This window comes from Selaginella moellendorffii, unplaced genomic scaffold (assembly GCF_000143415.4).
Source record: "Selaginella moellendorffii unplaced genomic scaffold, v1.0 SELMOscaffold_62, whole genome shotgun sequence".
NCBI classification, from domain to species: Eukaryota; Viridiplantae; Streptophyta; class Lycopodiopsida; order Selaginellales; family Selaginellaceae; genus Selaginella; species Selaginella moellendorffii.
In genome coordinates, this window is record NW_003314323.1 from 568,677 (window position 1) to 583,343 (window position 14,667).

Genomic DNA, 14,667 nt, shown 5'->3' on the forward strand with positions numbered 1-14,667 from the left:
AGGAAGATCAAAGAAATGTTTGCAAAAGATATCGGGCCTCCTTGGGCGCCCTGGGTACCAAGCGCTATCCGGTAGATCACGGTGGGGTTGACCATACCGACTTAGCACTACTGGGTCACCGACGAGGGGGGCCAAGTGGTCAAGGGTCAGCGACCCCATTTACTAAGCAACCCGAGGGATGCAAGCGCCCTTTCAGGCTCTCCCGGATTAACCCTTTTTGCAACTCCATTTCTTTTATACTGGTGTTTCTCTACTGCGCCTTGGCTGGTGGGATAGGTTTTCAGCTTACATGGCACAACACCCGCATCTCCGGGGATGACTAGGATGGTTGGCTGTCAACCTGGCATTATCCCCTTACCCAGCAATTTTCCAGCCGACATTTCCACAACCTTTGCATTTCGACCCAGAAGAATCGTCCACAAGCCCAGCTGTGGAACAAATGGCATGGATTGCTCCAGCTGACCAGCTCGCTCCAGCGTCAACCAAGCAGTAGTAATGCTCGATCTTGGGAGAGATCCCAAAGTCTGCCAAAAAATCTCGGCAACACTGCGCTGCTAGAATTGTCGTGAAGATGGCTTGAAAGCCAGCAAGATCACCTCTCGAAAGAGATCCAGTGCCTCCCTCACGCGTCCGTGAGGGACATAGGCCGCAATGATCGAGCTCCAGGCCTCCATCTTCTTTTCAAATCGCCCAAAGGTTGTTCTGGGGGATTGGGCTGTGCGAGCGCAAAGATCACGGTGATAAGCGCCCCTGAGTTGCGATCCGGCATTGTCTCGTAGTTGTCCCTGGCCTTCCTGTGCATAAGCTTGCATCATCACAGTGGATGTCACAGCGTTTATCTCTGGCATTTCGACGAAGATTTTCACTATAATCGGCAGCTGACCAGTGAGGACAAGAGAGTGTTGTAAGATACCAGGTTGTGGCCGGGCATTTGCTCAAAGAAATCTTTGCAGCGGTGGACGTCGGGTGTGTAGCAAGCGAGCATGGTGTTCCAGGAGACCATGTCCAGGCACGCCAAAGCATCAAACACTGCTCGAGCTTTGTCGGTCTTGGAGTGAACGGCGTATAATACAATCATGTTGGTCCAGGCTGACGAGAAACTGGGATCTTCCACGTGTACTCGTCGTGAGCGTGCATGATTTGAAAGAGCTCCATAGCTTTAGTGTAATGCCCGGTCTGGGCATATGCAGAAATCATAAAGTTCCACAACTCCACGTTCCTCACGGGCCTATTCTAGGACATACATTGCGCGAGATCCATAACGCCGTTCTCAACGGCATTCATCACAGCCGTCCACACTGCCACGTCCTTGGACGGCATCCTCTGAAAGACCCGGCGAGCGTCGTCCAGATACCCCCTCTAGGCATATGCCTAAAGGAGGATATTCCAGGAGAAGGAATTGGGATCTTAGACCCCAGCGAAGACGGAGAGAGCGTGCTCGAGGTTGCCACAGCGCGCATACATCTGGACGAGGAGATTGGCGAGGTAGCGATCGTCGCGGCATTGCGCGCAGCTCTGGATCGAGGCGTGGAGCAGCGCGCCGCGATCGAGGGTCTTGACATTGGCAATCCTGCAAGGGAATTCTTGTACTTGCTGCTCGTTTGCGCGAGAAGGAAGAGAAAAGGAATGGATCATCCATCCAAACTTGCCAATTTGCCCCACATTTGAATTTAGGGCTCCTGTGTGCTATGGTTTGGAGCTGTTCTTCCCTCCCCGGCCACGCGAATGTGGGCTCTGGAAAAAGAAGCACGGTCGTGTCGCTGGAGCAGCAGCTGGAGTTCGCGAGGAAGGGGCATGTTTGCATCCGGAGATTGTTCTCCAGCGCTGAGATTAAGCTTCTCAGGCAGAGGATCCAGGTGCAAATCTGCAAGGAGGAAGAAATGCTCGCGGCTTACAAGCACCGCGTCTCGGTGCTGTGCCCGGGCATCGATTTGCGTAGCGTCCAAAGCGTCAAGCAAGCCAGAGCGTTGATCCAATCCAAGGTATATAAGTTCTATAGTTTTTTGGATTAGAAGTTTTCAATCATCTTTTCTCTCTTGTTGTTCCAGGGGAATGACGATCTTGGTTTCTTGCAAATGTTCCATCTCCACCGAAGAGCTTCTTCTCTGGACGAATTCGTCTTCCACCCTCGAGTCTGCCAGGCCGCAGCAGAGCTCCTCGGATCAAACAGAGTCGATCGATAAGCTTTTCGTTTTGCTTCTTCTAAGAACAAACGTAACAACTTCGTCTCTGGATTCGTAGGTTCGCTTGTACCAGGATTGTCTCTTCATCAAGCTCCCAGGATTCAGTGTCACAAACTGGCACTCGGACCTCAACATGGTCCCGCTCGACACGAACTCCTTTCTCACGTTTTGGATTCCACTCCATTCACTGTCACAAACGGACTCCACGCTCCACTTTGCGTCCGCGTCTCACACGGACTTTGCTCTGCCGTATTGGCAATCCAACAGAGGGATGGACAACTTGGAGCGAAGGGGATACTCGATCGAAACTTACAGAGAACTCGCTGCTGGAGACGCGTAAGTAGTTTTTTTTCTCTTGGGTTCCATGAGTTTGTATCTTTGTGCATCCAGGACTGTCCACCATGGCTGGACCTTGCACTTTGCGCCCGAGCAACCGGTTAGTAGCTCGTCCTCTCGTCTTGCATGGACAGTGAGCTACTTTGGCGATGGAGCGCGCTTGCTGAGCACAAAACATGCAAGGTCTTTGGTTTTTGTTTGCGGTGTTTGTTTTTATCTCAAGATCACGCTCACGCAGGAGGAAAGTCCAGGATGAAGACTTGGTAAGCTTTGGAGGCTGGTTCAAGGACGTAAAAGAAGGACAAGTTGTTCGCCACAAGCTTCTTCCTCTAGTTTACAACAACGGCTTCGTTTGATACTGTATGGTTTCTGTGATAGTTGCTTCCCATCCTCTTTTCTCGTCGTTCCTCAGGCCAAAACGAGCGGACCAAACGTAGTTCTCAGACTTTGGCTCTTGTCACTGCCTGGATTCCAGCTTCTTTTGGACGAAGCCTTCCTGTGCTGCAGAAACCACCAGCTATAAACGAAATGCGAACGTTGGAGGAAGAAGAAAACTATAGAGAATGCCTCTCCTTGTCTTCGAAAGTGGCCGGAGACGACCCCATTTACTAAGCAACCCGAGGGATGCAAGCGCCATTCTTTCAGGCTCTCCCGGGTTAACCCTTCTTGCAACTCCATTTCTTTTATACTGGTGTTTCTCTACTGTGCCTTGGTTTTAAGCTTACATGGCACAAGGAATGACTATGGTTGAAAATATAAGCTCGATGCTCCCAGAAGAATCAAATGGCATGGATTGAGTTCCATGAGTTAAATTATATCTTCGTGGATTCCAGGCTTGGGCTTTGCGCCAGAGCAACTGCCTAGTAGCTCGTCCTTTCGTCTTGCATGGCTACAACATTTGATGGTATGGTTTCTGTGATAGCTTCTTCCCGTGCTCTTTACGAGCGTAGTTCTCTTCGAAAGGTGCTCTTCTCACAGCCTAGATTCCAGCTTCTTTCGGACGAGGCCTTCCTGTGTTGCGGAAACCACCAGCTAGAAACGAATTGCGAACGTTGATACTTCACAGTGGAAGAAAACTTAAGGAAAATACCTTTCCTTGTCTCGAGTAAATATGGCCAGAGACAAATGCTCGACCTGATGCGGCACGGGGACTCTCCATCTGCAATGAGAAACTGTGAACACACGAAGAAAGTAAATTTGCAGTACCGAGAAGAGGTGCCAGTCAGTTGCTTTGACAGAAGTGTGGAACCATAGCCTGACAGCACAAAAATCAATAAACAAAAGTTTATGTTTTTGATGATCACAACTTACGAATGATCCATACTGAGTACTTTGATGTCTGTAAAAATCCCAGTTGGTCCGGATGTCCAGCCGTGGGGCCTAAAAGCCGACTCGAGAAAAATCCAATCGGAAGCATAGGCCAGGATACAGCTGCTTACACAAAACAAAATACTAAAAAAGTCATGAAAATCACAATGGTGGCTTGTTTTTACCGGTGTAACGCTTGATCATCCGGAAGCGTACCTTTGGCTCGAAACCATAACGCCAGTCTAACAAACATCAAATTAAAACGCGTCCACTCTTATCTTATTCTCTACCTTGACTCGCATGGTTCCGGGTCCACTTCATCAAAGTCGTCGCAACGACGCAAATCCAGAGGGTGTTCTTTGGAAGAATTGTTCTTCAGGAGTTCCTTCTTTGATCTGTGAACAAATGGATTTAAGCTTTAGAGCAAGAAGAAACATAAGTTTACAGTGAAAGGCGAGGGTCCGAGAGGTAGCGCTGCTGAGCAATTTCTTCGGGTACCAGCTGTGCAAATAAAACTCTTTCTTAAGAGCGAAATATGCAAAGGTAAGAAATTAATACCTCCTCAGGTGGTGGCACACAAGGCACGGGAAGCTGGTGTTCAGCGCCACTCTCTCCCCTCTAAAAAAGATTAGAAGTAAAAAGCAAAGAAGAGAAAAGAAACGTTCATCAGCAAAACAATGGATTTTCATATCGCACCCGAAATGATGCAGTCATTGTGAAGATAATTTGGTCGCTTTGGAATGCACTCACGGATCGATTTGCAAAGTTGTATCCATCCCGGATTCTTTGGACGCGATAAATTATTGGGACTGCAAGAAAATCATAGCGACAACGATGAAAAACTCGTTACAAGCAAGGTAAAATAATCTATATGACAGAAAACCCATCCAGACTTACTGCTTTTATCACCGGGAAATAGAAAATACGAGTGGAGGCTGTGTACCAGCAAGAAAGGATTTACGGACTTGCTCGCCGCAGCCAAAGCCTGCAACAGAAGAATTACAAGACGTAATATGGTTTCTCGTCATTCAAGTTTTGAGACTAAGCACAAACTTGCCCAACTAGTTGCCCTCCAAATATCTGCTTGAATTCTACAAGATTAGGATTAGAGAATCCACGGTAAAAATCGATCTGAAAACGAAGAAAAAACCAAAACAATAGGTAAAAGAAAAGCAAACATTTTTAAAAAATGGCGGACCTCCACTTTTTCGAGTTGTAGAAGTTTTTCTATGACACTCGTTCCACCGGGTGTCCAAATATGTTTGGTATGAATCAGCGCAGTATCAGCAGAGTTGAGAACCAAGAAAACAACCTGGGGAAATAAATTGAAAGAATTAACACCCAGAAAACATAAGTAAAAAATGTTCCATGATTCACCTTGCCACTCGCTGTAGCACCTTGGAGCTCTTCTTGAGTTACTAGAAAGAAGATACCATAAGAAAATAATGCAAAGCTTACACACAAAACACTAACCAAAACCTCCTCGACTCAGGATTTTTACGCTTGAATTCCCTGTGTCAAGCACAAGCTAAAAGTCGCGTTCAAGTTAAAGAGAGAAAGCAACATTTTTCTTCTTTCTTTCTCGTTACCTCTCCACTCCAAACAATGTAGACTCCGCGAGGAAGATTTGAAAGCTCTAATGGTACTGAAAAAAAAAAGCTAGACACCAAGAAATAAAGGCAAAAAAAATACTTACAACACTCTTTTGGTTGCACAGCAAGAGCTAATCTTTCAAACGCAGTGATTGGGAGCTGCTGGAAGCTTGGAATCGAGCCCAGAAATTCGAGAACTAAAACAATGGATGAGAAGTGGTAGAGAAATGCGTTTGTTACCTTGCGACAGTGTGACTCCCGTCCCATTGATCCGGAAGAGATCGCCCATTTAGGGTTTATGATCATTAGGGTTTATGGGCAACGAGCAAAAACGAAGCAAAAAAGAAGAAAATGGGGCTTCTGGTTATTTAGGGTTTATCGTTGGTCATGTCGCAACCAAGAATCCTCCTGTGTGGGGATGTTGTGGGACGATTGGATCAGCTCTTCAAGCGCGTCGCCGCTGTAAGATCCCCGCTCCATTGCTGCATTGTGTGCTGATCGCTGGCTCTCTTTGGCGATCGATTCAGGTAAACACGGCCAATGGGCCATTCGATGCGCTCTTTTGCGTGGGGCAGTTCTTTCCACTGGACGAACACGGCGTGTCCCAAGTGAGGGAATACATCGATGGCGCCAAGGAAATTCCTCTCCCCACGTATTTCACGGGGAATTATGGAGAGGAGGCTTTGCAATTGCTGGCACCGGCAAAAGATCGTGGCCTCGTCTCAGAGCCGGTGGTCGTCTCCAAAAATCTATTTTGGCTTCGAGGAAGTGGTGTGGTATTCGTTCATGGTACGTGTTCTTTCTTTTTTCTCTTTTTGCTCTGTTTGCTAAGACGGACTTTGTGTATGGAAGAACTTCGTATCGCGTTTCTAAGTGGAAAGTCCGATGCTTTAGCCTACGAAGATGCAAAGCTTGCAGCGGACGTGGGGGCATTTCATCAGGATGATGTCGATGCTTTGCGAGCTCTGGCGGACGATTCTCAAGTCATCGATTTGTTTCTCACATATCCTTGCTATGTTTCTCCTAATCTTTTTTCTTTCTCTTTGGTCGTTTGGTCTTAACGTTCACACTAATGACTGGCCTCAAGGAGTGCTATCTGGAAGCAAAGGGGAGATACCAAGCGAAAATGTTTCTGGGAATCCAGTCATAGCAGAGCTAGCGGCAGAGCTCAGGCCTCGGTAAGACGTCTCACTAAAACTATAAACACTATTAAAGGGCCTGCATTTCTTTTCCTTGCAGGTACCACGTTGCTGGATCAGAAGGCGTATTCTTTACACGGGAGCCTTATACCAACCAAGGTGTGCCTCACGTAACGCGATTTGTGGCTCTGGGAGTCGTGGGGAATGATAAGAAACAGGTATGGTTGTGCTTAAACCGAGTGCTAATCTAAGGATTTCTTTTTTCATTCTAACTTGCAGAAATATCTACATGCTCTTTCTCCAACACCAGCTTCAAAGTTGTCAAGCGAAGAGCTTGCTGTTACTCCTCCAAACAGCACTCTTTCTCCGTATGAGAATCGTCCCTCGAGTAAAAAGCGTCCCTTGTCCGAGATGACACCGTCGTCGCAGTCCGAGGGACAATTCTGGCGTTACGACACGTCCGATGCGAAGAAGACCAAGCGAGTGGAGGGAGCATGCTTCGATTTTGTCACCAAGGGCTCGTGTGCTCGTGGGGACAGATGCAAGTTTAAGCACACGTTTGAAAACGGTGTGCTTATTCCAAAACGATCCTGCTACGATTTTATCACAAAAGGAAGCTGCGAGCGGGGCTCGGAGTGCCGATATCTACATTCATCAGATGAGAATGCAAGCTCTGCGGCAGCAGACAACGAACAACAGCTTCCACCAGGTTCTTGTTTCAACTTTTTCAAGAAAGGAAGCTGTGAGAAGGGAGATGACTGCAGGTAATGGCTCTGTTGTATCTCTTTTGCTTTTTTTTCTAACATATAAGTTCTGAACAGATTTAGCCATTCTTTGGAAAGAAAGCAACAAGAATGCTGGTTTTGTTTGGCGAGCCCAAACGTCGAGACACATCTGGTTGCGAGCGTTGGAGATCATTGCTACGTTGCGCTTGCGAAAGGGCCTCTGATGGACAAGCACATGCTGATAGTTCCCATTGAACACACGCCGTCCGCCGTGTGTGTGTCACGAGAGGTCGAGAAGGAGCTCGAGATGTACAAAGACTCGCTCCGCAAGTTTTTTGAGAGCCAGGGATCGTCCATTATCATATTCGAGAGATACATCAACATAAGAGCAGGAACTCACGCGCATGTACAGGTACTATGGTCGCTCTTTATTTTACGCTCCTTTAACAGTGTGTTTTTCTTTTCTTTTCTTTTTTATCTTCCAGGTAGTTCCTGTTTCATCGTCAGCAGCAGCGTCCTGCCGTGAAGCATTTGATGCAGCTGCAAGCGAGCTAGGATTCTCGTTTATCATAATGCGTAGTAAGGATCTCGATCTTCCCCTTTGTTCGTATGCATTAAATTCTTGTTTCTTTACAGGAAGCCAGTCCAATGACTTGAGACGTTTGCTGGACAGAGTAAACTACTTCGTTGTTGAGCTTCCCGATGGAACGACATTGGCTCATCCCTGTGCTGCCGGAGAGAAAATGCCAATGCAGTTTGGACGTGAGGTAAAGCTGAATTTATCCATGCATCTCTTTGCTCTAGACTACAATTCCCTTCTCAGGTGCTAGCAGGCCTTCTTGGCACGCCAGAGAAAACGGACTGGAAGGCTTGCAAGCTAACCAAGGACGAGGAAACCAAACTGGTGGAAGACTTCAAGCAGCAGTTCCAAGCATTCGATCCGATGCAGTACCCGTAGCTCGATTGAGTAAGAGACAGCTTCGTTTCAAGATTGAGTAAAACGCTCTTCCATGTTTTTTCTCAGGTGGACGTTGCAAGAAAGAAAGAAAAAAGGAAACATTGTAAGGGAACCTGTAGCCATCGGTAAAAGGAAAACAATTTTGACAGCCCAAGTTTTCAGTAGCCGGTCCCGAGGACGAGATAAACATTTGATCCCTGTCCTCGACCACTATGTAGTAAATTAAGAAATCATTTTCTTCTTCAAGTGGTAGTCACTAGTTACAAAAAACAAAATAAATAAATAAATAGAATTCCAGAAACTGTAATGAATATATAGAGCTCTTTTATAAGGACAAGATCTCTCCAGTATCATGAAGGCAAAGATCTCTCCAATAGGAATAAGACAACTTTGACTGCTTCATGAGTCTCTGGCTGGAGGGTATGTGGAATGGAGAAAACAATAAACGAAATATCTAACGTGTGCCAAACAAGGAATGCGACTGATCGAGATGGACAACAACAACGTGGAAATTACAAGCTGTTTCGCAATCAATGTCTTATATTGGAGTCCCAAGTACATCCTCTCCACTGGGCCACCCATGCTTTCACCAAACTAGTACTATTGATAAGATCGCCCACTTGGACATCCTATTGGAAATATCACCCACTTGGACAATATAAGTACCAACCTGAGGAACATGAGAACATGGACGAGGAGATTGAGCTCGTCCGGCTCATCGATTCATGCAAGTCACTCTCCACGGCCCAATCCCTCCACTCGCGGATAAAACACACCAAAAACACGTTTCTTCTCAACAAGATCATCCAAATGTACGCAAAGTGTGGGAGTGTCACTCATGCTCGCAGTGTTTTCGACAGCATCGCCACCAAAAACACTATGTCATGGGATTTCATGCTTGCGGCCTACGCTGGGAATGCCCAGGTCGAGGATGCAGCAGACTTCTTCTCCAAGATGCCCAGGAAAAGCGTCGTTTCGTGCACAGCAATGATCGTTGCGTTCTCCCAGAGTGGCCACCTTCGTGACGCAAAGAACACATTCGATGAGATGCCCGAAAGAGATGCTATTTGCTGGAATGCAATGCTTTCTGCATATGCCCGAACTGGGCATCTGCAAGAAACACAGGATCTGTTTGAAAAGATGCCTGAAAAGAATGTTGCGGCTTGGAACGTTCTTCTTTCGGCTTATGGCCAAAACTCGAGCACTGAGATCGCGAAAAGGGTGTTTTATGATATGCCACAACTGAATGTCTCGTCTTGGAACACACTGCTTTGCACATATGCCCACAAAGGGCATATCGTTGAGGCGAAAGACATATTTGATTCAATGCCGGAGAGGGATCTCATCTCTTGGAAGGCTCTTTTATCCGGATATTCGCAAAACGGGCTCGTGGAAGAAGCAAAGAAAACTTTAGAGAAAATGCCAGTGAAAGATATCGTGGCATCAAATGCAATGCTCTCGGCGTATACCCAAGGAGGGCACCTGGAACAAGCGAAAGAAATGTTCGATCAAATGGACGAACAAAACATTGTGTCGTGGACGACAATTGTAACTGCTTACGCACAGAGTGGGAATCTCCGGGATGCCAAGCACATTTTTGACAAAATGCCGCAGCGGGACATCGTATCCTGGAACTCTATGATAGCGGCTTATGCCCAAAACGGGCATCTTCACGAAGCCTTGGAGCTTTTCGACGAGATGCCGCAGGCAAACTTAACGTCCTGGAACACAATTCTTTCGGTCTTGTCTTTGCAGGAGAAAATATTCCGCGTTAAGGAAGTTTTCGATTCGATGCCAAAGCACGACGTTGTCTCCTGGAACACACTTTTAACAGCGTATGCCCACAATGGGCAGCTGGAGAAAGCAAAGGAGACCTTCGATTTAATCCCCCACAAGAACCTTGTGTCTTGGAAAGCCATGCTTTCGGCTTTCTACCAGCACAAGAATTTGGATCAAGCAAAAGCGCTGTTTGATCTCATGCCAGACCGTGATCTAGTGTCTTACAATGCGATGCTTGCTGCTTATGCCCAGAGCGGGCATATCCACGAAGCAAAGCAAGTTTTCGACGCAATGTCGCAGAGAAATCTCATCTCCTGGACTGCCATGCTTGCTGCATACTCTCAAAACAATCTCCTCGACAAGGCAAAGCTCATCTTTGATGAGATGCCGGATCGGAATCTCGTCTCTTGGACGGTGATGCTCTCGGCATATGCTCAAAACGGCAAGCTCGAGGAAGCAAAGCTCCTGTTTGACCAGATTCCACGTCAAGATTCCGTCTCACGCACCGCCATGATCGCGGCCTATGCCCAAAACGGGCATTTGGACGAGGCCAAGGCTATGTTCTTGAGCAGCAAAGATGATGGTAGTGAAGAACACGATGCGAACGAAATCTCTTGCTCGGCATTGCTCGCTGCTTACACGAGACACGGCTGCCCGGATCGAGCGATAGATATCGATCCAACTCCAAGTGATCCAGTCTCTCAAACAGCGATCCTCTCGGCCTACGCGAGAACCGGCTTGATCGACAAGGCTCGAGAGATCTTCCTCGAAGCGCCCAAAGAGAACCTCATCGTCTGGAACGCGATGCTCTCGGCCTATGCCCAGAGTGGATCCCTGGACGAAGCCCAGCACCTCTTCCACCAAATGCCGCAGAGAAATCTCATCTCCTGGACGACGATGCTGGTGGGCTTCTCCCAGATCGGCCATCGGATGGATCGAGTCAGGCGATTCTTCGATTCCATGCCCGAGAAGGACTCCATCGCGTGGAGCGCGACGCTCGCGGCCTATGCCCACAAGGGACATCCCATCCATGCCGCGAACCTCTTCGCGGAGATCAAAGCCATGGATTCCACCGAGCAGAGCTGCTTCGCGTCGGCGATCCACGCTTGCGGCCACGAGGGCGACGTGAATCGCGGCAGGCAATGCTTCGTGTCCATGGCCATGGATTTTGGAATCGAGGCGAGGAAGCAGCACTACACCTGCCTGATCGATCTCCTGGGGCGAGCTGGGTACCTGATCGCGGCGGCGGAGCTCATCGATAGCATGCCATTCGTGCCGGATTCGCTCGAGTGGACGTCGCTGCTGGGATCCGCAGCGAGCTATCGCAGCGCCCAGCACGGGATCAAGGCTGCCAAGCACATCCTCCGCTCGGATCCCAAGAACACCGCCGCGTACGTGTTGCTGGGGAACCTCTCCGCGAGGCAGCGATTGGAATCAATCGCGCGGATCGACCAGGAACGTCACCTGGAAGAGAGATACTCGAAACATTCCAGACTCGCCAATAGGAGCTTGCCACGTTGAGATATTTGGCCACGTTGGCAACTTCTGCGACGTGTACAAGGTGGCGTCGGCGTCGGCATTACAGTCCAATTTCAAATAAATAGTTTGGCGACCGCTGTACTAGATCGCATACAGCGGTGACGATCTGACGGTTCCGATACGATTGCGATTCCGGAATTTCCAGCTAATGCCTAGGCACGGAATAAAGTGTTCGTGAGAAGGAAAGGAGAGGGAAAGGGTTTTGCGCGCCTCTCAATCCTTTCCCTCTTCTATCCATGGAAGCAAGCGATAATTTCCAGATTTACGCTTGCATCCGGCGCTTCTAGCCATTGCTGGTGAGGAGCTGATGGGAAAATCTTTGAAAATTGCGCTACATTCTTCTAATTAGGCTTTCTCGCATGCTTTTGGGTGCTTTGACAACTCCTTGCGCAGGAATCAAGCAGGAAATCTCGAAATCTTTGATTCACAGCGCGAGACAATGTCGCTGATCGAGGCGCACAACCTGAGGATCGTCGGGAATGGCCAGCGGATCGTCATCCTGAGCCATGGCTTTGGCACGGATCAATCGGTGTGGAAGCACCTCGTCCCCCACCTCGTCGATGAGTATCGCATGGTCCTCTTTGACATCATGGGCGCCGGCACCACCAACGCCGAGTTCTTCAGCTTCGAGCGCTATGCCACTCTCGCCGGCTATGCGCAGGATCTCCTCTCCATCATCGACGAGCTGGAGATCGACTCGTGCATCTACGTCGGCCACTCGGTCTCGGGCATGATCGGCTGCCTGGCCGCCGCTGCTCGCCCCGAAATCTTCTCCAAGATCATCCTTCTCTCGGCCTCTCCCAGGTAAGAAATCCAGTTTACTTTCGATTATACGCATAGATCTCTCGCGATAGATTACGCATAGATCTCTTTCTCTCTCTCTCTCTCTGAGCTCTCACAGAGCTCTCTCTAGCAGTTACTTAAATCACTGATAGCTTCTCTCTTCTATTCCAAGCTCTCTTCCTAGATTTCTAAGATCTCAAAGATCTCTTCCTTCTTTCTGAGATCTCCCATTCCAAATGGAGGATAGCTCTCCCTTTGGTAGTTTCTTTCTTTTGTCCATATGGAAAATGGATGGCTGATCTCGCGACTCTTCCAACTTTCTCCAGGTACTTGAACGATGAGAATTACTTCGGAGGCTTCGAGCAGCAGGATCTCAACGAGCTGTTTGACGCGATGCAATCCAACTTCAAGGCGTGGGTGTCCGGATTCGCTCCGCTGGTAGTGGGCGACGATATGGAATCGGCCACGGTCCAGGAATTCAGCCGCACGCTCTTCAACGTCCGCCCGGACATCGCCCTCGCCGTCGCCAAGAGCATCTTCCAGAGCGATTTCCGCCACATTCTTCCAGGAGTTTTTCCGCCCTGCCATATACTGCAAAGCAACAAGGATTTGGCGGTGCCCGTGGTTGTGTCCGACTACTTGGCGGCGAATTTGGGCGGAAAGACGGTGGTGGAGGTGCTCGCCGCCGAGGGGCACCTGCCGCAGCTCAGCGCCCCCGATGTCGTGATCCCAGTGTTGCTACGCCATCTGCAGATGGAGATCTAGTCTCTCTTCTTTTGAGCAAGTGATTTTAAAATTTAGTTGAAATTTAGGGTTCTTGAGATAGATTTTTAGGGTTCTTGTGTTCTACGATGATCCGGCGGCTGGTCGGGCGCAATGCCGCTCATTTGCTGCGGAATCCACCACTCGGTAAGCCAATCACGGCCGCGGGGGGCCCTTTTTTATATAGAATTTCTGCCGCCAGGATCGAGAATCGGAGCTACCCCAGTGGCGGATTATATCGCGCAATCGATTGGTGAAGCCCAGTTGCCAGGATCAAGAATCGGATCTAGATCGATCGACAGCATGGTCCCATGGAGTGGAGCCGGCGCGAGACTCTTCGCCAAGGCGCCAAGGCAGCAGCCGATCAAAGTGGACGAGTTCCAGCACGAGGAGATCACGGGGCCGACGGTGGAGCGCGATCTCTCCGCGACGGCGAACGAGCTGCGCGAATCCATCGACTCGATGCTCCAGTCCAATGTGAAGCTCAAGCGCGCCTTGATCGCGGTGGGGCTCGCGCAGCTCATCGCGGGATGGTGGGTGATTGCCAGCGATTACTCGGCGGAGACGCTGTGCCTGTGCCTCACGGCGCTGAGCGCCGGGTTGTCGCTCCATCTGGCGCTCCACCTCCACACCACGATGAAGCACGTCCCATTCTTCCAGAAGGTGGAGGAGCGCAGCCGGATGAGGATCATGACGCTGTCGATGCAAACGATCAAGGCGGTGGCGCTGATGATGAGCCGATCGAATGTGATCACGCGCTGCACGGCGATTGGATTGCTTGGCGCTTGTCTATATGAGGCTGTCCAGCCCAAGAAGGTCGCCTAGAACCCTAAAAGCACCCATTTCTTTCGACTAGCCTAGCCTAGGGTTTAAGGATCGAGGCGATGATTCGAGGAGGAGCTCGGCGCCTGGCGGCGGCGCTGATCCGCTATGAGTCTGGTGAGCTCTCCAAGCGGCCTGCATTGCCAGATGCCAGTGTTCTTGCAGGTTGCACGAGAAAGATTTCGACCCCGATTCTCGCGAATCCCCGGTGTTTCGATCCAAATTTCTCGCCATGGAGGAGGCTGGCTCCAATCGGGGGCAGTCTTCGGCCCTTCTCCGCCGGATCCGGGGGAGGCAAGGGTGAGGAGCGATCGATCGAGGCTGAGGAGATCTTTCTCGTCCAGGAGAAGCTAAACATGCCGCCAGGAGAGGGAGAAGAGGAGGAGCTCACTCCCGCAGCGGCGAGGGAAGCTGCCGACGCCGACGAATTCAAGGGCCGATACGAGCTGATGCAGGCAATGAGCTCCAAGCTCCAGCATTCCATCGTGGCGATGGGCGCGCTCCAGCTGCTGAGCGGCTGGTGGATCGTGGCCACCAAGTACGAGGCGCACACGCTCTACTTCTTCTTCACGGGGCTCAGCGCCACGCTCTCGTTCCAGATCGCGTATTTGCTCCACGACGCGCTCAAGCCGCCGGCCAAGCTCGCGGATTCGAAGGTCTTGACGCTGCCGCTGGTGTCCGTGAGATCCATGGCCAATTTCCTGGCGAGGACGCATCTGATCATGTGTATCTCCGCCACCG

At 49.7% G+C, this 14,667-nt stretch overlaps 5 protein-coding genes across 7 annotated transcripts; 4 read left to right on the forward strand and 1 right to left on the reverse strand.

The window, feature by feature from the left end:
• Positions 1-1,662: 1,662 nt before the first annotated feature.
• Positions 1,663-3,087, forward strand: LOC112351534. 2 transcript variants are annotated; one of them, XM_024689597.1, is made up of 6 exons: positions 1,663-1,982; positions 2,049-2,171; positions 2,242-2,519; positions 2,574-2,702; positions 2,758-2,879; positions 2,932-3,087. In XM_024689597.1, exons 1-5 carry the CDS (start codon positions 1,689-1,691, stop codon positions 2,873-2,875), a joined length of 942 nt encoding a protein of 313 aa, XP_024545365.1. In that variant the 5' UTR covers positions 1,663-1,688; the 3' UTR covers positions 2,876-2,879; positions 2,932-3,087. The 2 variants fall into 2 exon arrangements, with proteins under 2 accessions (XP_024545365.1, XP_024545363.1); XM_024689595.1 differs by lacking the exon at positions 2,932-3,087 and having other exon boundaries at positions 2,758-2,918.
• Positions 3,088-3,294: 207 nt separating this feature from the next.
• On the reverse strand, positions 3,295-5,744 carry LOC9644241 (acyl-CoA thioesterase 2). The gene is made up of 17 exons (XM_024689594.1): positions 5,660-5,744; positions 5,524-5,616; positions 5,417-5,472; positions 5,301-5,355; positions 5,205-5,245; positions 5,026-5,139; positions 4,881-4,958; positions 4,725-4,812; positions 4,524-4,636; positions 4,386-4,445; positions 4,273-4,328; positions 4,118-4,222; positions 4,013-4,069; positions 3,831-3,950; positions 3,726-3,774; positions 3,610-3,678; positions 3,295-3,551 (listed from the first exon to the last, which is right to left on the reverse strand). The coding sequence occupies exons 1-17, from the start codon at positions 5,706-5,708 to the stop codon at positions 3,492-3,494; spliced, it is 1,263 nt and encodes a 420-aa protein (XP_024545362.1). The 5' UTR covers positions 5,709-5,744; the 3' UTR covers positions 3,295-3,491.
• Positions 5,745-5,765: 21 nt separating this feature from the next.
• Positions 5,766-8,487, forward strand: LOC9644432 (zinc finger CCCH domain-containing protein 64). Of its 2 annotated transcripts, none has more exons than XM_002984347.2 (11): positions 5,766-5,881; positions 5,947-6,208; positions 6,272-6,422; positions 6,490-6,597; positions 6,659-6,776; positions 6,838-7,322; positions 7,380-7,695; positions 7,769-7,862; positions 7,920-8,050; positions 8,107-8,250; positions 8,308-8,487. In XM_002984347.2, the coding sequence occupies exons 1-10, from the start codon at positions 5,807-5,809 to the stop codon at positions 8,239-8,241; spliced, it is 1,875 nt and encodes a 624-aa protein (XP_002984393.1). In that variant the 5' UTR covers positions 5,766-5,806; the 3' UTR covers positions 8,242-8,250; positions 8,308-8,487. The 2 variants fall into 2 exon arrangements, with proteins under 2 accessions (XP_002984393.1, XP_024545361.1); XM_024689593.1 differs by having other exon boundaries at positions 6,493-6,597.
• A 441-nt stretch (positions 8,488-8,928) lies between these two features.
• LOC112351497 (pentatricopeptide repeat-containing protein At4g02750-like) lies at positions 8,929-11,541 on the forward strand. The gene has a single exon (XM_024689488.1). It carries the CDS (start codon positions 8,929-8,931, stop codon positions 11,539-11,541), a length of 2,613 nt encoding a protein of 870 aa, XP_024545256.1.
• Positions 11,542-11,744: 203 nt separating this feature from the next.
• Positions 11,745-13,169, forward strand: LOC9644242 (probable esterase D14L). The gene is made up of 3 exons (XM_024689598.1): positions 11,745-11,855; positions 11,953-12,363; positions 12,669-13,169. Exons 2-3 carry the CDS (start codon positions 11,999-12,001, stop codon positions 13,105-13,107), a joined length of 804 nt encoding a protein of 267 aa, XP_024545366.1. The 5' UTR covers positions 11,745-11,855; positions 11,953-11,998; the 3' UTR covers positions 13,108-13,169.
• Positions 13,170-14,667: the final 1,498 nt, after the last annotated feature.